Below are 23,221 nucleotides of genomic sequence, written 5' to 3' on the forward strand. Positions count from 1 at the left end.
GTGATAAGGAATCAGAGCAGTAAAGCTGCTCTTAAATAATTTTTCTTTGTTTTACTTGTTGCCCCAAATAAACGGCAAAGCAGCAAGGCTCCTAAATGTTCAGCATTATAGTTGAGATATGAACCTAAATCCAAATTGCTGTTTTCCTTAGAGCTGGACAGATATGATTTTTACAAATACCCTTTAAGATTAGGTCCATGCTTTATTATATGTGAATCCTTGCGGGATTATAGCTAGTCTGTTGCTATAGTGCCTCTCACCTGTTCCAGAAAATCAGCAGTAACTAGATGATGATGGAGAGGATAGCTGTGGTCAGCAAGTAATTCATACAGACTGGCAGCATTTCCAAGCAGCAGTTATGCAGTAAGAATTAACACACAAGATTTACCAGTCATACTGCACTATGAAAGCGTCTGCTGTTGACTGAGTGGAGCATCTTGCCAGGTGTTAGTCATATATTTTCTTCCTTAGCATGTCTTTACATTGAAAAAGATTCCAGCATCTGTTTCAGAAAGTCAAATAAATATGAAGCCATGTTTGGTTATTTGTATGTGAGATTTTAAAGCAGTATTGCAAACTGTGGAGAGCAGTTGTTGACCCTTGGACTGCCATTTATTCAAAACATGTTTTGGAGCACTGCTCATCTACTGAACTTCTGTTTATGGTAGCATTACTTCAGTAAACTGGGGGCTTACTCTAATTTTCTACAATATTATAATGAAGTCTGTAAAAGATACACTCTTTTTATGCCTATCTGACCGAAGGCTTTTTATAAAAATAATACATGAAGTCAGAAAGTCACTCTAGCTGAAGAAAACAAAAAAGCAGAACAATGGCACTAGTTTACTGTCACTCCTAACACCACCAAACTGAGCTGGCCCTTTCTACTAGAGTTTGGCCCAGCCCCTCTGACCTGTAAAATTTTTCAGTAGCCAGGGAAGTTGGACAAAGACTTTGTGTGAATCCTATTCCTCTCTGTACTGTGTGAGTGATAAGAGTTTTCCTCCAAAACACACTTTACTGGATAATTCCATTATCCATCAACACGGAACAATGGAACTGCACTTGCCAGAATTTACATTGTGGGTAATTATTTCTGTTTTCATTTAAATTAGTTTCTAAATTTCTGTTTTCTTTTGGCAACAGGCCCAAATCTTTGGTAACTGGACACAAGCCTTCACCTATCCTTAATTAACAACTCTTCCTCTTTCTAAATTTTACTTCCTTTTTTTTCTATCTACTCACTCTTAGTTTTTTTGAAACTACCTCTATTACATCCTTTCAGCATCAATTTCTTAGAATTTCCTCCTTTATTTTTTTCTATTTACTGGTTTCTAGTGCTAACACATCTTTTACTACTGCAAGGTTTATTGAAGAAATACTGTGTGCTTGTGTGACTGACATATGGTGCCATGTCCTGCTGAAGTCAGATCTAGAGTCTGATCAGAATGTTTTAACTCATGGCACTGAGTTCACTCAAGGTCTCATATCCCAGACAAATTATACATGTCTTCTAACCAGTTTGGGTAAACAAATACTCTGAGGAAAATCTGAGATATCTTTTCCATGGGATTTAACTTTTTTGACCTTCCAGAACCTCAGGCAATTGGATGTATGACTATTCTCCACTTTACTAAAGATAAATCTCTCTCTTTTCAAATATATATGTGTACACACGCACGCACTTATTTATTGGTAGCTAAATAAGGTCATAAAAAACCCCCGAAGTCTAGGATGTTTTAACTATTTCATTGACTTTTCAGATTGTTTTTAAGCTGTTTTTTAAACTTTAAAGGCAACACTGATAGTGAACGGTTCCAAATGGTAAAACAGAAAATCCCCTTCAAATATAACCGGCCCGTAGAGGAGTGGCTGCAGGAAAAAGGTAACAGTCATTAAAACTTTCATTTTAAACCCATTTGATTCTAAACCCTCATTTTTAAAGCCTGCAAATAAATGTTTCTTAAATGATAATCGCCTGCTGCATAAATGACTGTTTTAATTTTCATTATAATTTGTGTCAGCTTCCACCTGCCATATGTTGATAAATCATGCTATAATACATTGCTATTAAAATGCAGTTAAAGGGACAAAATTCTAAGCTTGCTATCATAGTAATGACAAACAAACAAGCAAAAATTCAGGAGACATTTTCTAAAAAAAAAAACAAAACCAAAGAGGAGTGAATAGCAACAACATGTATTATGGCAATTTAACCACTGCATGATTTTCCTATTTTGATTTGGTTTTAAACTATATTTATATGTTTATTATCAAAATTTTCTTTTAAAGTTTTCAAACGTACTTGTTAAACCACTTCCTGTAAATTTATTTTTTCTCACTAGTCTGATTAGCCACTATGGCTATGTATTTCCTAATTATATTAAGAGAATTAAAAGGTTTTTTAAAATGTTGTAAAGAAAACATTTTTTAACATTTTCATTTAAACTACAGTGAGGGAGACAGAGAAAGATGATTGTTCTGTCGCTTTTATGCTATGTTTTGAGTACAGTTTGAACACTCCAATGATACATTTATCTAAATTATGGGTAAAATTCTTCCCTAACTTAATCTGAGGCAGCACTACTTAATTATGTGGGTTTGCCTGGCACAGTTGGCCTCAGTTCAGCAAAAGACGTTAAAGTGCATAAGTCCAGCTGGCTTGAGCGAGAGTTCTGCATACACTCCGTGACTTGTTGAAATGGGACTTGTGTCAGAACAGTAATAGGTTTTTTTACAGGAATTTGGAGGGGAAAAAAAAAAAAAAAAAGGATCTTGGCTGTTTGATCCAAAGCCCGTTGAGGGTAACAGAATAACTCTTACTGATTTCAGCAGGGTTTGGGCTGGGCTTTTGGTAGTACAGTGGAGCTTAAGTCAGGAAGATCTTCTCCCCTCTTTACTAAAGGTGGTATTAAAAAACAAAACAAAACAAAACAAAAAACTCTGTAAATAACTCCTTGCCTTGAAGTCTAGAAAAAACAGAACATGATCTTCTCTTGTTTCCTTTTAAGAAAGTACTGCTGATAAAAAAGAGTGATCTTTGAGCTCAGATCTTGCATTTTCTGTGCTTAGACGATGGTTATTAACAAATTTTTCAAGAGGGAAAACCAATGTTTTGTGGGATTGGAAAAATAAATTTATGTTCTGTTTCAAACTTCTATCTTCAGCTGAATTAACTAATTGATTTAGCCAATATGAATTAAGTTAAGGTCACGAAGGATGTGGCTTACTACAGTCAAAATACTTTTATGTGAAGGGTCTGATCCTGCAAAGTGTTATGCACTCGGTTCCCACTGACTTCAGTGAGAGCTGATAGTGTTGCCCACTTTTCAGGTATGCTCTAGAATGGTGTCATGTTTATAACTGAAGCTAAAGTATTTGTAAAAGTGCAACTAAAACAGAAATATTTCTTGACCACCAGAGCTTTGTGGAACAGTTAATTCAGCTAAATTGTAAATAAATTTTAAGATAAAGGTATACAGAAAATGCTTATTGAGTCTCAGTGGGTTGCTCTGTTAATTTACAAGATCAAACTAAAATAAATAAATTTATGCTAAAAAGTGGATAATTTTGGTAAGTTTGAATTGCTAAAGTCCCTTTAACACTAAGGACAATGATTGCCTCAGTTTTGTTAAAACAGACGCATGTCTAATTCCTTGATACATTTCATGTGCTTGAGAAACCCACCTTTGTTTCCTTTTTTGTTTTGTTTGGGTTGGTTTTTTTTCCTTTTTGGTTTTCCACCGAATCTTTTATTTCACTGCTTCTCCAAGATTGAGCTTATAAGCATGCCAAGGAACTTTCATTTGTAAGCCATCCTGAAGCTTTGAACTGAAGTCTACCTTTTGTGGATATTGATGCTCGTGAAAAGACAGTCACACGTGCAGTAGGGTCTAAAAGGGACAATATTTGAGCATTCAAGCACTTTCAAAGCACTGGATGTTTTCAGGATAGAAGGGTAGAGCCATGTTTTTATTAAAGTGAAAGGAAATTCAGTCTTCACACTTTGTGTTGGGAATGACATTGTGCAGGGTAGCATCTGAGACAATGTAGCTTTCTTCCTTCCTTCCATATTAGATACACATTTTCAGCATTTTAGGTACCACTCAAATTAAAAAATAACAAGTAATTTACCTAGCTGTTCACCAAGCTGCTCATCCATCTGGTCATCCATCCAGCATGGAAACCTTCTCTCAGAAGACTTTATAAAGATGATGAGTGAAAGGGTATCTTGCTATCAAAATGGATGGAGGAATAGATAGATCCATCAAAGAGACAGCATATAGAATATCTGTCTTGTCCATATGAGTTCTTGTCTTGAGTGAGGTAAGATGAAACACTTTTCAACTGACATTTTTGAATGCCATAGATTTGGTCTTCCTTTGGTACCACTGTTACATTATTCATAATAATGAAATAGTTCATTCTTGGAAAACAAATATAACGCAACATCTTTCTGAAGCGTCATCATTACTGGTTTTGGTGGGTTTTTTAAATTTTATAAATTGGTTTAAAAATTTTTTAGAGGAATCCAGGTTTACAATCTTGAATTATATGATTAATAAGCAAAACACTAAACACAATTAATTTCACTGAGAATATGTATGTGAGTAAAAAAAGAAGTATTAATCCTGAATTGTTCAATTTAAATACTTATAAAACTGGCAGATTTCCTTAGCAGAATACATGGTGTCTGCTAAGGCATATATGTTACCTATTCTGCAACTGGATGAACTAATAAAGACCCAGAAGCATCTCATCAAAAGGACTGATCCTGGAAGTTCTTAATTCTGCAAATCTCTCTTATTTATATGTGAAGTCTCATTGATGTGAGTGACTGTACTTTTGAAGCAAGAACTATTAGTGTGAATTAGGACTTGCAGAGTCAGGCCCAGGCCTTTAGTGTTATGGAAAAGTTACACTTCACTGATTTCTCCATGATATTTTTAATTGGTATTCAGCTTTCCAAATTATGAAGTCAATGAGAGAGCAAACAAAGAAACAAGAGCTTGAACTATTCAGAATATTTACAAAACATCTTCAGAAGCTTAAAATATGCTAATCATTTTTCTCCAGTATGACACTAAAATAGCAGTAGGAAGAGTTCTCTGTGGAAAAGGACTTTAAGTCTGCACCCCTTACACGCCTAGTAGAATTTACTAATGTAAATAGTTCCTCAATAAAATTCAATGGCCATATAAATTTTACTTAGGGGAAGTAATGGCTTAAGATTTATATTATCAAAAGAATGATTAGGAGACCTACGGTGCCAGAATTAAGTGTATATACTCTCAACAGTTTTCCGTCATTACATATGCATTTCCCTGTTGTCTTTATTCATGCGCGTGTACACCATCATAAAGAATGAGGAATGACAGGTTGTAGGTGACTCCAACAAGTGATTGTTCTTTTAGCAAATACACTTCTAGTACCAGTGCTGTCTCCAGCATTAACCATATGGTGAAGTGCATAAATCCTGGACTGGAAGACCACTTAACAAACAAGGAAGACCTCAAAACCCACAGTCAAAGTTCTTTTTTTACTGGAGTGGGGCCACCTCCTTGGTGTACACTTTTTTTCGGTGTTGGAAGATTCAGGTGAAGGCCCAGAAATGGATGCATGATTTTTTTTTTTTTCTTCAGCCTTATTATACTAACTCCTCATTCTAGAAAGTAAAGCAAGAGATATGACAGACATGTCTAAAGCTGTGCTATGAGCTTGGGTTAGAATAGATGACATCCTGAGCAGAGTTGTAATCCTTCAGTAAAAGTGAGGGAACCCCTTTTCTATCCTGGCTTGGGGAGCTCTCCTAGCTGGAATGGCAAAAATTGTCCTTCCTCATCATCACTCACCCCCTGTCCTTTTGGTAAAAGATACACTATTGATTCAAGGGGATAAAGGAATGAGAATGGAAATGGAAAACTTTGAATGGTCAGTAGCTTCCTTCCATTTTCTGAGACAGTATCTCAAGATTAGTGAAACAACTCCCTGTTTTTTAGTCATCTCACCTCTGCCTTTTGGCACTCTATCATAAATGAGGTGGGAAGGAGGGAACAGTAGCAAGTGAAATGTCTTGGTACATAGGGGCAGGGACAGTACAGAAAGAAATATAGTGCTAGAGGGAGGGAAGATATGAGGAGAAAGGAAAATGGTGTAGTAAAGAACTAGCAGCATATTGATTAAAAAATCCAAAGCACAACAGGACAGGGAAGAAAAGGGAACTCTGAGGACATGGTATATGACAAGAGTTTGGCCTTCTACAGTGTACCGTGCCATTTCTTCTAGCTCAGATAGAAACTGGGCTGAGAGGGCTGAATATTTTGACATATTTTTATTGGATCCTATTTTCCTCATAGAGAAGAGGAAAGGCTTTTTTTACATGCTGAGGATGTGTGGCTTCAGTGCATGTTTGCTGATGTTTTAATAGACATACATTGCCTCTGGTAAGTTTAAAACCTCCTGAGATGCAGAATATCGCATCAGGTGTTTCAACACTTTCCAGGGGAAGAATACCCTCCATTTTTATTTCTCATTTCTTCATCAATGCAGTTACTTCACCCTGATGAAGTCCTAGTGTTTCATTTCCAAGCCTGTGGGTGAGGAGCACAAAGGATGTGCAGCCCACGTCCACATGTCCGTATGTTACACCTTTCCATACACTTTTTGCTTAGTTAGCTAGGGCCCTTTGGGGACAGGAACTCCTTTCAGATACATTTCTTCTCTTGTCCCCATTCTCTTTCCCATGGTCCATCCTGTTACCATAAGATGATGCAACACCGCATCACCACTTGACTTCGAGACCCGTCACGACGACCACCAAAATTGGTGAGCTCCCCCTCATATTTTGATCTACTCTAACCACTGGCTGTGAAGGAATGAGCAGTGGGTTATAGGCTATATTTTGCTACATGGTGGCATTTTGCACCTCTCATCAGGGTTGACTAGAGAGAGAAAGTGTTGAGTGAGAACTGGGGAGTGGGAATGGGATGGGGACATGTGTTGCAAACTTCATAAAAATGGGAAAAGACAGTAGATATTTGAATTATGATTGACCTGATGTTTCATTGATAACCCTTCTGAGCTCTGCCCAGTCTGGTTGTCTTAATTTGAGAGATTCCAGGTGGCATGCCCCTAATCTTCTGAAGAACAGTGAAATTATAGGCACTGCCTTTGCACTGCATGAAGCAATTTATTTCTCAACATAGTCAACCTAGTGCAGCCTGGGACATAAACAGTATTTATAGAGCAGTCCAGGCTGAATGTGATTTAACTATCCTGCAAAACTAGGTGAATTGGCAATTGTTACTAGATTCATTTTTAATAAATACATTTTTCATTACATATGATATTAGACCACTTCTAACACTCAAGGTGTGACCTTGAATAAACCACTTAACCTGCCTACATTTGAATTTCACTGTCTGTAAAAGGGGAGTCACATGTAAGGCATTCTGGGGCTTAACCATCTGAAGCATTATGTTATTCCTGCTATTTCAAAAACTTTGCTCTTTCAGAGACATCACAAATGTTTACATTTGGTGTTTCTTGGGTTTAGATTTGTGAACCTTCACAACACAAAATTTACAGGTGGAAGATCACAACTGATCCTGGCTTAAGATTCCTACACAATCCTTATATCACCATAATTTTTTCTGATGTTTTACTGTCCTCAAGCCACCCCTTAAGGTTTTTGCATTATTAGAAGTGCCTTTATGAGTTAATCCCATCCTTTGGCCAGTTAAAATACAAGGTTTATTTATGGCCTAAAGTTTGACAGGTACTGCAATCTGAATTGATAGTAGAAATACAGCCACATATTGAAGCCTTATTTGTAGTTTAAAATGAGTCCAACTCTAAAAGAGTTCAAATTTCTGACTGAGTCACAGCTCCTCCAGAGTTTTGATACATCAGTGAATGCTGAAGTATAAAGTTCAGTTTTAGCTATTCTTGCTTTCAGGCTAATCTTCCTTACTAATGAGATTTAGACAGTACATTTCCATACTGTATTTCTACAGTCATCATAAACACTACCAAGAATGAATCTACTTCTTTGTTGTCCATCATTTCTGGCCAGGACTCAGTGTAAGATGCAAAGTGAAGGAAATGTCTGGCAATAATGTTATTCACCCCCCTTCACTAGGACGACAGTTAACGATCTTCAACACCCAGGCGCAAATAGCCATAGGAGGGAAGGACAGAGGGCGTCTCTTCCAAGGCCAGCTCTCCGGTCTCTATTACAATGGCTTGAAAGTGCTGAACATGGCAGCAGAGAACAACCCCAACATTAAAATCAATGGAAGTGTCCGACTTGTTGGGGAAGTCCCTTCTATCTTGGGAACAACACCCACAACCTCTGTACCACCAGAAATGTCTACTACAGTCATGGAAACAACAACTACGATGGCCACCACTACAACCCGAAAAAATCGGTCACCTCCCAGCATCCAGGTGAGTCAATTAGTCTTCTGCATTTCCTTGGGTTCCTAATTAGTCTTCTGTTTTACTGTTCACTTGTTAGTTAATGGGAGCCATGTTCTCTGAACCATGCTCCATTGAACTCTTTAATAATGTTGTGTAGAGTAAATCATCACAAAATATTGTCTTCCTGTGTTGGTGAGCAAACAGCTGGATGAATTATTATGGCACATGTGCATGATAATGGGGACAGATTTTGCTTCTGTTCTAGTGCAATCCCATTTATGTAAGTAGGATTGCCCAATGTGAATGAGAACATGATTTTAACTAAGTTTCTGCAGTTCCATATGTGGGGAAATGTGTTCATAAGAGAGTTACAAAGCTTAATGAGGGGTGGGTGTATGGTTATTTATTATTATGACAGTACCTACTGATGCAACAGTGAAGTTCATAATGGGGAGAAAAGCAATGGAGTGTTACTTTAAGGTAGAGCCATTTTTCAATTTCCTTTTATAGCCTTCCTGTAGAAAATCTTAAAGGAACACTATCAAGATCATTTTCTTGCAAAATGTAGATGTTCCAGCACAGAACGGCTCCAATATCTTTGATAAAAATTATTCCTACAAAAATACTATTTTGAGATGTTCTGGCCAAAGTAGTGTTTTCAATTCTAAAAATGCAATGGTTTTAGAACCACTTGTGTGGCAGAATATGGTACTGTTTAGAAATAAACACCTTGAATTGGCTATCCTTGTCTGTGCAAAGAAAAGAATCATGTAAATAACAAATCTCAGCAGTGGAACGGATCTTGGAAATTATTTATTTCAGTGGCCTACTATCATGTTATCAACTAGGATCAAACATTTATTTTACAGTCTTTATTTATATCAGAACCTAATTCCGTAGAAATCAACATACTTTCATTGACACCAGTATACACTGGCTGAGACACTGGCAAATGATTATTGATCAGAGTCTGCCTCTGTGTCTTCAGAGAAAGGTATATTGTCTAGATGGAGAAGAAATTTAAATTATTCCATCTGCTTCACTGAAGCAATTTCTGCTGCTTGGGACAGAAGACCTTAATAAAATCAAGGACTTAGAAGTCTGTAATCATACCAGTAGCATGCTTGCTTTCTAACTGCTTCAGAAGGTTTAATCAGATTGTGTTTGTATATATATGACGATTCTCATTATTTTTTTTCTAGTCTTAGTCAGGATAAGAAAACACAAAAATCACCCTCTGAATTGTGTAAGAGATCAGGCCACACCTGGAGCATTGTGTCCAATTCTGGGCTCCTCAGTACAAAAGAGAGATGGAGCTACTGGAGAGTGCAGCAAAGGGCCTCTAAGATGGTTAAGGGACTGGAGCATCTCTCCTATGAGAAAAGGCTGAGAGAGCTGGGGCTGTTCAGCTGAGAGAAGGCTCAGGGGGGATCTTATCGATGTGTACAAATAACTGAAGGGAGGGTATAAAGAAAACAGTGGTGCCCAGTGATAGGACCAGAGGCAATGGACACAAACCGAAACACAGGAGTTTCCCCCTAAACATCTGGAAACATTTTTCTACCATGAGAGTTACTGAGCATAGGCACACATTGCCCAGAGAAGTTGTAGAGTGTCCATGCTTGTAAATATTCAAAAGGTACATGGTCCTGGGCAACCAGCTCTAGGTGGCATTGCTTGAGCAGAGGATTTGAACCAGATGACTTCCCAGAGTTCCCTTGCAACCACAATCATTCTGTGATTCTGTGAGGTACCTCTGGCTGCAGTGGAATTTACAACTATTAGACTAATTAATTCCAAGCCAAGGTTTAACACTGCATTGCCCCCTTTGGTAGTCTGTAATTCCAGCTGGCAGCAGGACTGAGATTGAGTTATTAGCCTCAGACTCTCAATAGGTGATTTATAAAGTCTCAGCTAAATGAGGGGCAATTACCCCAGGTTTGGTCACTGTTTGTCATAAGCTTTGAAAGAATTACAGTTCCTTCTCAGTGGCTAGCTCTAATTTTAGAGAAAATCTTTGTACAATTACATCTCCAAAAGAATAAATTCTGTGGTCCCGATCCTGCTTTTGTTAGTTTATGAGATTTTCTATAATTTATAAATTTATAATTTATAAAGTCAGCAGAACTTCTATATAAAGTCAGCTATAGGACTGTAGCAGAGAGTAACACTGGACCTTTATGTGCTGGGTCAAGCTGGAAGTGATTCTGGCTTACTTGAAGAGGAGCTCTTCTGGAAAGCTTCCTGCCTAGCCTACATGGCAGTTCACTCAGCCTGTAGAGACCTGTGTGCTGAAAGAGCACCAAAAAGATTTAATAAAGTGTCAAAGTGCTTCTAAAAACATGGTAAGAGCAGTGATTTCCTGGATACACATGCACCACAACAAATGACCTCATCTCAGCTGATATTAAAGCAATAAGTCTTTGACACTTCATGCTACCCACTGAAAGAAAGATAAAGGTCAATATGTACCTCCATTACAACTTTCAGCATTTCAATATCAGGCCACTTTATTGCTGTTGCAGCACAGATGGCTCACCTTTCTTCCATACTCTTGGTAGAATTTGATTCTGTCAGCTTAAGTTGCATTATTTGGGTGGTGAAAGTGAGAAGAAATTGTCTTTATCTGTTTGGACAGTATCTCCAGCTGTGGTTTTCAGATACCTAATGGTTATTTTATCTTGCTTGTGTTCAACATCACCATTGTCAAGCCTGCTTACAATTTCAGATCTAAGTGGTGGAAAAATCTAATAGAACAAGTTTGTTCTTTGGGGAATGTAAAATATAGCTACCTAAGGCTATGAGTGGTACAAACACAGTTAGTTATTACCTTGCTCCAGCTTTCTCTTCTCTTTTCTGTTCAGAAATAAACAGGTTTTCTTCACTTTCAACACCATTCACAGTTTTGCCTCTTCTTTCACCATTCTGATCACCACAATTCAAGCATTTTTTTCTCACTTCTTAGATTTAATCAGAATCTTTCTGCTTCCTGGTACCATCCACAAGGAAACAGCAGGTTATTTTTCCAATCCCATGAATTGGAAACCTCCTTTCATCATGATGCATGCCAAAAAGTTGTCAGAGGTTAGGCTGTTGATGGTCTAAGGCAGCTGTTTATCAAGCCAATCAATATTGTCACATTTTTTATTTTACTATCCATTTTCCTGTATCCATCTGTGATACTTTGTTTTGTGCTTACGTTTCAGGCTCCTTGGGTTCAAAATGTACTTTTCATTCCGCACGTGTATGCTATTTAGCACAGAAGGGTTCTGGCCCATTGTAGAAATACCAAGCATGATACAAGTAAAAGTAAAGCATCTAATGCAAAATAGCAAGAATCGGGATAAAGAATTATTATTCTTACTGTATTAGAACTATCTGTGCTATTTGTATTACTCATTTTCATATATAAGTCACTAAAACTTCTCCTTTTTGGAAGGCATATAAAGATTGTGCAGAATATCAAATCTGTAATCCCAGTGATACATAATCCAGGGAAATATCAGTAGGATTTAGATTTACACATCACTTGTTAAGGAAATACAGAAGAGCATGATAACTGCAAAGAATTCTTCAACTCGTAACGTGCACCAAGATACCTTCTGCAGTTAGGTAGTCTGAGTACTGCCAGAAGTATTTTAGAGCACAGTTAGACTAAACATCCAGGAAAATTAAGTACTTTAAAAATACACAGTATGTGCATAGAGCAATGACATGCTTTTCAATTTGTGAAGATCCCAGACATGGGATCTAGTCTTGGACAAACAACCAAGACAAAGGGAATTGAGAGAAAAATATTACTGGAAATACCTCGTGTCAATGGTATTAGCATTTTAAATGTCTGTAACTTCATTTTGTTTAAAAATTTATAATAACATTTCTGCAAGGCAGTGAAACTCGGTTCAGTGGAGGACAGGCAGGATTTGAGTGAGAAACACTTGAGATGTATGACTGTATGCTATACTGATAGAAACATTTCTGTGATTCAGATATCCTTCAAAGAGGCCTAGAAGGAAGATAACATGAGCTGACCTTTTTCTGTTAGCTGAAAATAAGGGAGAAAAAGGAGTTTCGATTCGTGTTCATTTCAGTGACTTGCAAATGGTGCTTGTGCTCTGCTGCCCCTGAGTAGAAATGCTGATTTGACTTTCTCACGTGTAGTTTTGTTCTGCATTTAAGTACAGTCTGCTCAGAAGTGACATGTGTTGTACTAAATTCCTGCTGCTGGTCTCAGGGCCCTGACACACCAGACTCTCCTTCGATAATAATATTCTCTCTGGGATTTCTGCTTTGCCACATTACTGTATGAAGACCTCAAAGACAAGCCGTTAGCTTTTGTATGTGGTACAGTAGCATGCTGTGCAGGCTGCTATTAGATGAGAGTCACTGTACTGTGCCACGTCGTATTCTTGCAAGGCTGCCATGTTTCTCACAGGGTTACTTCATTAGCAATTGTTAAAGGACCTGGAATCCCATGTGTCCCTATTTCTTGATTTAAAGCACAGCTTCAATTATTAACAAAGTAGTTCAGGGATTTCTGGGTTTGGGAGAGTTCTGTGAAAAAGAGTTAAAGTGACACTTATACTCTTGGCTTCTGCTTCCATGTCAGCTGCTTATATGCTCAGAATTTATTTAGTCAGTCAAAGCTTTTTGGGACCCTCTCCATATCCTCTCATGTGGCACATTCTGTCCAGTTCACAGATGGGTCATTCAGTTTTCAAATGATTTGTGTAAAGATATCTTTGAAGTTAATTGCGGGAGCTATGAACACGACCAATATGATCAAACAATGCCAATTTATTGAAGATAAGCAAGCCCTTTTATAATGCTTTCTCCTGTGCACGCAAACGGTACATGGTACAATCCTTATGATTGGATAGTTAGCTTTGTCCACGCGTTTCAAGCCTTCTTGCGATTGGATAATAAGCGCCACACTCAATGTCTTTCTCCACCCAACCCATCTCCTGGAGCTGTTTGTTTGCTGAGTTCTTTGTTCTTCCTTCAGGGCTATGTCCTTGTCATGTCCTTGCCGAGGCGTGCACATGTGCAAGATTGCTCACATGTCCATTATCTCCCAACAGTTAATTACTAAGTAAAGCTAGTCCAGAAAAGCCTGCATGGTGATACATGAGTCTTCCGCTGAAAACGTGTTTGGTTCAGTGAATCCAAGACATGATTCCAGCTGGTGTGTGGGTCCGTAAGGAGAACTGCTCCAGATAAGTTCTGGAGGCCCTAGGGCCCACTGACCTAGGGCAGGCCCCTAATATGTCTGCCCTATGACATGGATGGCTGGGGTCCCAAGACCAAAATCACAGAAAGTTTTCTGTTAAAAAGAGCTCAGGACACTTCTGGGAGGACAGATGAACTTCTGGTTATCCGTTCCATGAGGAAACAGAAACTGTGTGCTGTTACATATCAGTGCATGCCTCAGCCTCTTGAGATGAGGATAATGATACTTGCCAAACGGTTCAAACCGTAGCTTGAACATGACAAGAATAAATTATTGTGGACATTTTCAGCTATGATCTTAGAGCCATAGAATGACAGTGTATGATATATAATATGCAAACTGTTCTCTCTAAAGAATAGAAGAGGGGATCTGTCCATTATCCATATGGAGAGTCCAGCCCAATGACATGGCTCAGAATAAGGTTCTCAACCTTTTCTTTTAACTATTAGGCTTTCCAGCCTTTAACTGTGTTTTCTATTGAAGGTCCAATAATCTTGATCAATGTCTTTCCATAACATGCAGCTCCAGGCTAAATCCTTTCTTACAGTGCATATCACAAAGGAAAATAGCACAGAAGATTTGTCAGTCTAATTAGACTTTCACTGTCAGCTAAGACAAATAAAATTTTCTCACCCTTGGTCTTGCCTAGGCACTTTCTTTTACACTCATAGATAATAACGGGGGGGGGGGGGGGGGAAATTGGCCTTTAGTTTTTGCTTCTTATAAGTCACAAGTGACATTTTCATCCCAAGACTGCAAAGCTCTAATGAAAAAAGAGCTTTTGATGAGTCTCTGCTTTAAAGACTGACTTCACTGGCCCATTGGTACTGCTGAGAATTACGCAGTCTGGCACTCATCCTTACTTTTCTGCTTCTTCCTCAACTAATTTTTCTTAAAGAGACCAGTGGCCCAGACCTTCACCATCTTTCAGAGTGGAATCCTTTCTCCTGCACTACAGTCCTGTTGAGTGAGATGGTAAAGTTGAATTGCTGAAGTGATATTCACAAGATAGCATTTACTTATTCACAGTGACATCTCTTCTGTGATGATTAAATGGTAACATGGTTTGGGCAGAGAAATAAAGAAGAATTTGAAAGCAAGAATCCAAATGTGGGATAGAACATTTTCATGCAAACCATTGTTTATGTAGCTTACAGAGTGATTAATTCAATAATACTAAATGACCTCTAAATAATTCACAAGTATGTGGCATAGAAATAGATTTCTGAAATACAGAATCTTTTGCATGTAATGTAATAGCTACACAGCCAGAAACACGTATATGATACGATAATGTTCTATATGGGAAAGGGATAAAAATATTCTCCAAGTTTTAACTGAGTATTAAATGGGGGAGTGCTATGGTGTGTTTAAATTATATTTATTGATGTACCATTCAGGATACTCAGATTACTTATAAAACTCATATAACCTAAAATATAATCCTATCTTTTCATCATTTCATTAACTTTCTGCAGAAGTCAGGTGTGCTGCACTCTGAAAGTGCCATAGTGAATGAGGAGTTCAGTACCCATCCAAAAAGAGAATATGATTTTACTATAGTATTATTTTTCCAGCCTATGCTTCCAGGTGCTGACAATTAGTGATGATGGAAATAAGCCTTGTATTTCTGCTAAGCACAATTACAGAAATAATGTTGTATTTATAAAACAGCTCATGCATATGCTGGTTGTGGTGGTGCAATTCTTACCCCTCCCTGCCCTCCTTGTTGGGCTGCTTGGTGCCAGATGTGATTCCATCCACATGCCCCCAAGCCATACACCAATCTATGAAGATAAGGACTGATAACCTTGAGGAGCCTGGCTCCTGCCCCTCCCAATTGCTTGGAAAAGGTTATAATGGCCCATCATCTCCTGATGGCCTGACACCCCTGTGCCTGGGATGTGATCAGATGGAACAATAACAGGGTTGCATGTTATTCAAATTCTTGTGCAACTGCCAGAAGGCACCAGATAGTATTTGACAAAAGTCAATTATCTTGGATCCTATAAACTGCGACCACCAGAGAGACCCTTTGAGCTCTCCTGGATCACAGCGGGCCTGTGACCAGCATCTCCCCTGAGCTGGGACACCTCTCAGGTACCAAAACCCTTAAGGTGTCGTCTGCTCCAGACGGAAGGCCAGGGCGAAGTCCCCCCGCTCGAGTCTCAGTTATCGCCCGTTGAGGAATGCCAAGGCATTGGGAGTATTTGCTCTAAACTCGAGAGGGAAATTTTCTTTGAGCTAGCTTCTATTTCACCTGTTTATTGGGGGGGGGGGGGGGGGAGGGTACGTACCCTTACCCTTGTTCCTGTGTGTTTGTCCCTTTTGTGTTCATTTTACCGAATCCAAACCCCTTTGTTTCTGTATGTATATGTCTGGTTTGTGTATGCGCATGTACATATGTGTATAAATTAAGGTACCGTTAAGTAAGTTAGAGTGAATATTGTCATTTTAGAACCTGAATAAGTCGCTTTTCTTTCCGAGTTATTTTGTATTGACAAATAGTTGTTAGTTATTAATAAATCTAGATTATTTTTCTAAATCATTACCGTGTCAATACTTTCATCCGTGACAAATATATTGTCATTTTAGAACCTGAATAAATCGCTTTTCTTTCTGAGTTATTTTGTATTGACAAGTAGTTGTTAGTTATTAATAAATCTAGATTATTTTTCTAAATCATTACCGTGTCAATACTTTCATCCGCGACACTGGTGTATTCTGTCATTTGTTGACATTATCACTAGTGATATTTGAACATTTAACTTAGTAACGACCGTCAGCTCGAACTGGAGACTACCCTTTCATGACTTCAGAGGAGGGATTTTTTTGCATGTGGGTGGCAAACTTGAGTGCAACAAGTTGACACATAGTATGGTTTCTCAAAGTTTACACTCATTTTCTTTGGATAACCTGTTTTTACATAGTAGAGTTGTCAAATAGTCACTTTAACAACTCCTCTAGGTGTTCTGCTGGGACCCACATTGTCTTTTCATTTCTTCAGTCTAATAGTTTAGAGAAGGTCCGGGTTAGCTAATTTATTTCTGTAAAGGTTGAATTTACATTGCCTTTAATCTGAAAATCATTTGGGACTTGCAGCAAAATCTCAGCTGGTGTTTTTGCACATGTACCCAGTTCTGTTCTACTGTGAATTACGGAAATAAAAATTTGGCCCAGTATATGAAGGGGGGGCTGGTCTAGCACATTTCTTGAATTTCAGCACTTTTTTAGATTTTCTATGATTCATTTTTTTTATCTTGATCAAGAACTTATTGAAATACTTGCTTGATTTTAGGTGACCAAAAACCATGCCCTTTTCTGTAATAAAAAGATAAGAAGCTGTAATAACAGCTGTAGTAAACTGATACCTACCTTCTTCAGACAGGCAGGCAGGCATACATTTCTCAGAAAGTACCCTTAATAACATCAGTATGTACAATTTTTTTAGGGTATAGTATCCCTTTGTGTATTTAGACATGTCATTTGCCCCGCCAGATGGGATTCCTGAAAGTCACGTAGAAGATTATTTTCAAAATCTGATTAATACAGTATTCAGGAACCAAAGCTACTATAGCTGACCATACATTTGATCACAAGCCAAATGAAAGAACAGGACAAGTGTATTGTTCTAGGATGGTTGTGCAGCAACAATATATGATGAAGAGATCCAATACTGCAAAAGCAACTGCTTAGAAATAAATGGAGTAGAATCAATGTTTATAGCTCAAATATAGTTGGAGGATTGGCTCACATTTTGTTATAGCATATCTGCTCTGCTCGCTATTTATATACTTCAGGGAAATGCCTAGAAGGTGTAGAGATTTCCAAAATACTTCCAGAACATATAGTTCCATTTTATTTGTTTGGGGTTTTTTACAAGACTGGCTGAGAGGTGGGAATGTACCTTTTACCTTTCCTAGATCATATTTGAATGAATGTGCAGAAATTAGAAACACATCCATGCTGTTGTGACAGACCCGCTTTCTGAAACCATCTAATTAATGCTTTGCATTTTCTGTAGAACGATGGTATTGTTAACTAGCAGAAACAGAAGTTTCTTTTTCATCTGTGGGATGAGTTGTCACTGATTTGCAAGATATGTCTGTCATGGTACAGCTCTTAAAAGTAGCGATTAGCAAGACAACCTGTACAACCACCAATTCTTTCTCTCCTCCCTTAGATGGCATATGAGTAGGTGGAATGTTGTTAATTTTGATTGCAAAATTACTTCTATTATATTCTGAAAGATAAGAATTTGTTTCCACAAGATTTCAACTGAATAATAAAAGCAAAAGGAGTGAGGAAATTGATTTCAGTTCTCTTGGTATTGCATGGGATGTGAATGCTTCCCTTCCTTCTTATAGCATGTTTTTGGAGAAAATTTGGTCTGTTGGCTTTTCACCCTTATGACTCATGAAGGGACCATCTTCCCTAACAATTGCTTTGAGAGTTTTCCACTGGTGCTGTTGCCCATTTTTCTGTGTCTCAGGTTGGGTGTGCTAAGGAAATTGATTTGTGGGTAAGGACACTTCCAGGGCATACTAGTAGTTTATTAGGAGGTTTTTATGAGAGAGTAGGAGACATTGGGAATGCTCTAGTGGCTAAATGTATGAAACTGGGTAGAGAAAGGATGAATACTGAGGTGCAGACAAAGAACTAAGATCCAGAGGACAATATATATCTATCTTATAGAGATATGGGAATGAAACAGCAAGATTTAAAGATGGAGAGTGACATGGCTAGGTTCTAACTCTGTTTTGGATAGACAGAGGTTTGGAGAAGAGAGAAACTCATACCCATAAGACTTAGTAACCACTCTTCTACTTTTTAATCGCTGCTTTGTTCCACACTCCATCTTCCCCAGTGATAAAGGGAAGTCTTTTTTTTTTTCCAAACTGGCAGGGTCTCAGTTCAGCAGAACTGCTGGCAGTGAGATCTGAGGACTCATGGCTTCTTCCACAGCAGTTCAAAGTCAGGCAGATCTGGACTGTCACACACTTGTACTAAAATAATCTAAAAAGCACCTCTTCCTCTCACTTGCAACAGCTCTTTTCCAATAACTGTTTCAGAGCAGGAAAATTCATTCTTAGGGTAAAAAGAGTCAGGTCAGGTAAGGAGAAAAAGCTTCTATATGTTGTGTTCATCTAACATTCAAGCAATAGCCTCAGTGTCCAATCCATACAGAGATTTGCACAAATAGCTTGGATTTAACTTGGTCACAATGTCCTATTTTTTCCTGAAAGATGACCTGCAGTGAAAGTGTAAGGACATGAATGATTTTAATCTGTGGTAACAATGGAGAACCAGTCCTGACTGACTCCAGCAGCATAAATATACAAAATGACAGATTATCCTGCTGCCTCCCTCCCTGCTGCCTGAGCATACGCATGCATACTCAGTAGCACACAGCAAAATTCAAATTGGTCTTTATCTTTTATCTGTTGCCCCAGTGATTAATGCTGCTCTTGCTGGGAGACTAATCGAACGGAAGGAAATATGGAGAAAGAAATATGTATTTCTTAGACTATCGTTATCACTGTTATTATTATTCCTTTAATATATTTTCCTCCTGTTAGAAGAACTTAATGTACTGACACAGCAGGAAGTGAGAGGTGAGAGCAGATTTCATGGCAAGAAGATGAATGGGGCAGGCCACAGCAAGTGGAACACTGGCATTTTGCAGAAGGAGGTGAGCTGCCAAGCTGCTTTGAGGTTGCGGCATTTTAGCTAGAAAACCAAGCAGCCATAGCAGGCTGAATACAGGTCTTGAACTAGGAGTTTAGAAACCTGGTTTCTAAGCTCTACTCAATTCACTCAACATCTGTCAACAAACCTCCTTTCTAAATGGTTCTTTACTTTCCCTGTGTAGTAAAATAAGGGTACACTGGTCCTTGGTCTGTCTCACATTTACTTGTGTAATGAACTGAAGTTGTTTTTAAGCTTGTGAGCAATGGTTGTTCAGGTGACTGTTGCTGTCACCTGCTTGTCTTGTCTTGAGATTTAACAATTTGTGAAAATGAAATTTAGAAATGTAGATATGCTAGGCGGGTCAGATATACAGCCTGCTCTTCTGGAGTTCCTGAAGGCATTCAGCACTAGAGGAGGATCTGAGCAGCAGAGCTTATGGTCTTGCTCCAGAGCCAGGAGGGCAGCTGGCCCTCTGTCTAACAAAGCTGCGTGCAGGTGCTGGGGATCAGCCATCAGGTAAGATTTGCAGCTGCTAGACAGAAGAGTGCCAGGGTGGAAAGGATAGGTAGATGGGAGGAAGAAGGGTTGTGTGTATGCCTCAGAAAGAACTACTGCAGTGGGAGCTTCTCCTGTAGAAGACTTCTTCCACCCCCACATCTGACTAATTCTGAGGTATTGTTGCTTGCCTGAAGATGAATCGTTCTTTGGTGCTCAGATGGCTGATTACATGTTGTCCTTCTGTTTATGGACTCAAGCACAGCAGAGAAATTTCTGCTTGCTTGGCTGTAGCATTTGTTGCCCTGGCAAGAAGCCAAAACCACTTACAATCTGCTGTGAAAAGGCTTGGTGTCTCTCTGGCTGCCTCTCAGCTAATGTCTGATGCTTGCAAGTTGTTTGTTTAGTCCCTTCTTAACTGAAGCCATGTTAGCTTCTGCTCTGTGTGGTTCCTGGAGGGAAGAAAGAGAAGAAGTTGGCAAGAACTGGAAGGGAGAGCAAGAGCCTGGCTGTGGATTGCTAAGGACCAGGATCTCCAGTGTTCACTTTGGCCTTAAGAAATGCTGTAGCAATTGGATGAGTTGCAGCTGTGTGGTCTGCACCTTGCTCTTTTTATGGTGGTTTGTTGCACAGTTTCAGCCAGGTTCCTGGATCAGATTCTGAGTCTGAATTTGCCCTCTCATTTCCACAAGGCCAGATTTTCTTCCATGAGGGTTGGGAAGCTCTTCTGTTGCAACTCTTAGGAGGGATTTATGCTCTTCTGTTTGCTATTGTAGTGGTGGACATTAGGTATCAAAGGCAGCCATAGAATTATAAAGTTAAATGGCATCGGAGCTTCTACTGGGAGGGGAGAAATAGGGTGAAAGGAGGGCAAAGTTATCACCTTCCCTGAGAGAGCTGCAGATTGAACAGGGCAGAGGGTGTAAATAACACCAAGAACCATTCTAGAGGCAAAGAGAGGTAATGGCACAGACTGGCTGTCCCTCTGCTTCTGTCAGGTTTGATCACTTTGAATTTAGTGACTTTCTTATCTACTATTCAAACCTGATTTAATGACAGCAGTAGCTGAAGGTTGGGAGGATTTGGGGATTTTATTTTTTTTAACCTTTTTTCTGGTTTTAGCTGTTCTTTTTGTTGTCCTTCTGAAGCTGAGAGGCAACTTCTGTGGTGGCAATGAAATGTGACAGTAGTTAAGCAGTGTCGTACCCCATTTCTTCCAATAGGACATTACAGAGAAGACAAGAGGAATGATTACTATTATCCATGAGTACAGCTAAGCTCCATCTGGCAACCAAGCATTGAAAAAGCTCCTTGGCATCTGAGAGCTTTTCAGCTCAGGAGCCCATGACCTACAATGGTCCATAAATTCAGACTGAGGATGTGGGGAAAAATAGTGCATTATTATCTCAAAACACCTTTCTAGTTACTTTACCTAGAAATCAGAAATCCACTTGTTAATTACATCTTTTTGAGCCAAAAATCTTCTATCAGTATATTTTATTTATATGGCTGACACCTTTTACTGGAGAACTGTATGGAGGTTTAGATTAGGGCTGAAACATAAATTCATGATGTTGCAAGTCAGGGCATTATTAGATTATTAGGCAGTCTTGTGGAAATTCATCCATATAAGGCAAAGTCTAAAAATAATTAAAAAAAGAAAAAATCCAGCCGCCTGTCATTTCTCCTCCCTTTTGCTGTCCAGAAGACCTTTTATTTGAAAAAGGCGAGGGCTGGTTTTCATTTTGCAAAAGTAAAACTGAATTAATAACTTCTGTTTAATTATTTTTTTATCAGTCATGGATTAATTTTTCAATTTACTTGCATGGAAGTGCAGTGTCTGGAAAATAAAATTTCTGCCTTTTTTGAGATGTGTGGATAAAAATTATGGTAAAAACCATAATGAAAATTTTGGTTTCATAGTTGTCACAGATATCAGTGACCAAGAATGGCCATACTTGCTGTTCCTAGAAGCAAATTTTCTTTATTGAAAACTTTCATGTAAGCAAATCTGGTGGCCAGTTCCAAATCTATAGAATAATAGGAGGTTGTGTTTGTGAAAATGGCTGTTCCTTCTGAAAACACCAAGCAATGTTATAACAAAAAATTCACGTAACTGGAGGAGACCATGCTCATAACCACTTGTTACTGGAGGTTGTACATAATATGCCGGAAGAGATATGGAGAAGTTAAACATGGGCTGTCCCATAACTCTGGTATGGTGTCTGTAGTGGGACTGTGTTTTTTCTGATCACTGCTTGTAGTGATTGTTCATTTAACCAGATCATGTTGCTCCAGGTGCCATTTCTGCTCTATTTTAATGCATCTGGAGTGATTTTCATTTGCACAGAGCAGTGAAATTTGGGCTGTAACCCACATGGCAGCATCAGAAAGCCAGTTTTAACTCGATTGACCTTCTTTGGCATCAGACTGTATGCAGAAGTTCAGCCATTCCTGATTCTAGACACAGAATTTGGTTTCCTAGTTGTGTGTAATTTGGGGAAACTCATATTTCAGTTAATGCCTTTGACATAGTGCCAGATAGAGGGAGTTGTCTAAAGCAATCCCTTCAGCCAAACCTCACTGGATAGAACTGTGATTCTTTGTTCTGGAGCAAGGGAAATGGGTGGATTTCAGATCCCCTTGACCAAAGGCTTTAGTCTATGGGATAGACCATGTGGCACCAGCTGGAGCACAGTGTTTGCATGCTAACAGTGATGAAAACAAGTGTTAACAACGTATCTTTCTGAAGCACCTTACAAACTGTATCTAAGGATTGTTTTTTTCATCACAGATACACAGCTAATTGTAGGTTTAGCACCTAATTATTGTTTAATAATGCACAGCTAAACCAGCAGTAGTTTGGGATGCAACTAAGGAATGCTTTCAACATGTCTGTGAAGCAAGAAGGAAAAACATACAGAAGCAGGATATAATTAACCAAGTTGTCAGCGCATCAGGACAACCCTAAATCAGGTATTTTTTAAAAAGGCTGTTGAATAGTCAGATTATCTCAATAAGACTACTTACCTCAACAATGGCCCCTTCTGACATGCAAAATTATGTGCACTGATTAAAGAGAATCCTCCCCATCTGCATTTCATGGCTGTACTTTCTGTATCTTGTTAACATGTGTAAGCTGTTCTCATCCACAGACAGTAGGTGGTTTGGGTTTTTTCTTTTGTTCTTTCTGTCAAGGAAAGACAGTTAGGTCTGGACAGCAGTGAAGCAATGTCCAAACCAGATCTAAATTCACTCAGTTTAGTCAGTGGAAAACATTCTCCATATTAACTTGTCACATTGCTTATTGAGAAGCAGGGTATATTATCCCAAACAAATTGGTTCACACAGGACCCCATATTAACATGGTTGTTATGAGGTTAT

The 23,221-nt window shown here is 38.7% G+C and overlaps 1 protein-coding gene across 11 annotated transcripts in view; it reads left to right on the forward strand.

The window, feature by feature from the left end:
• NRXN3 (neurexin 3) overlaps positions 1-23,221 on the forward strand; it is a 1,027,951-nt gene that overhangs the window by 907,203 nt on the left and 97,527 nt on the right. For 3 of the 11 annotated variants that reach the window (XM_074910039.1, XM_074910040.1, XM_074910041.1), the window contains 2 exons: positions 1,796-1,885; positions 8,141-8,448. In XM_074910039.1, the coding sequence (XP_074766140.1) occupies positions 1,796-1,885; positions 8,141-8,448 (398 nt within the window). Of the gene's footprint in view, positions 1-1,795; positions 1,886-8,140; positions 8,461-10,694; positions 10,698-23,221 lie in introns of all 11 variants that reach the window. The other 8 variants (XM_074910045.1, XM_074910047.1, XM_074910049.1 and 5 more) reach the window with 4 other exon arrangements.

Source organism: Athene noctua, chromosome 6 (assembly GCF_965140245.1).
Source record: "Athene noctua chromosome 6, bAthNoc1.hap1.1, whole genome shotgun sequence".
In the NCBI taxonomy this organism is placed as follows: domain Eukaryota; kingdom Metazoa; phylum Chordata; class Aves; order Strigiformes; family Strigidae; genus Athene; species Athene noctua.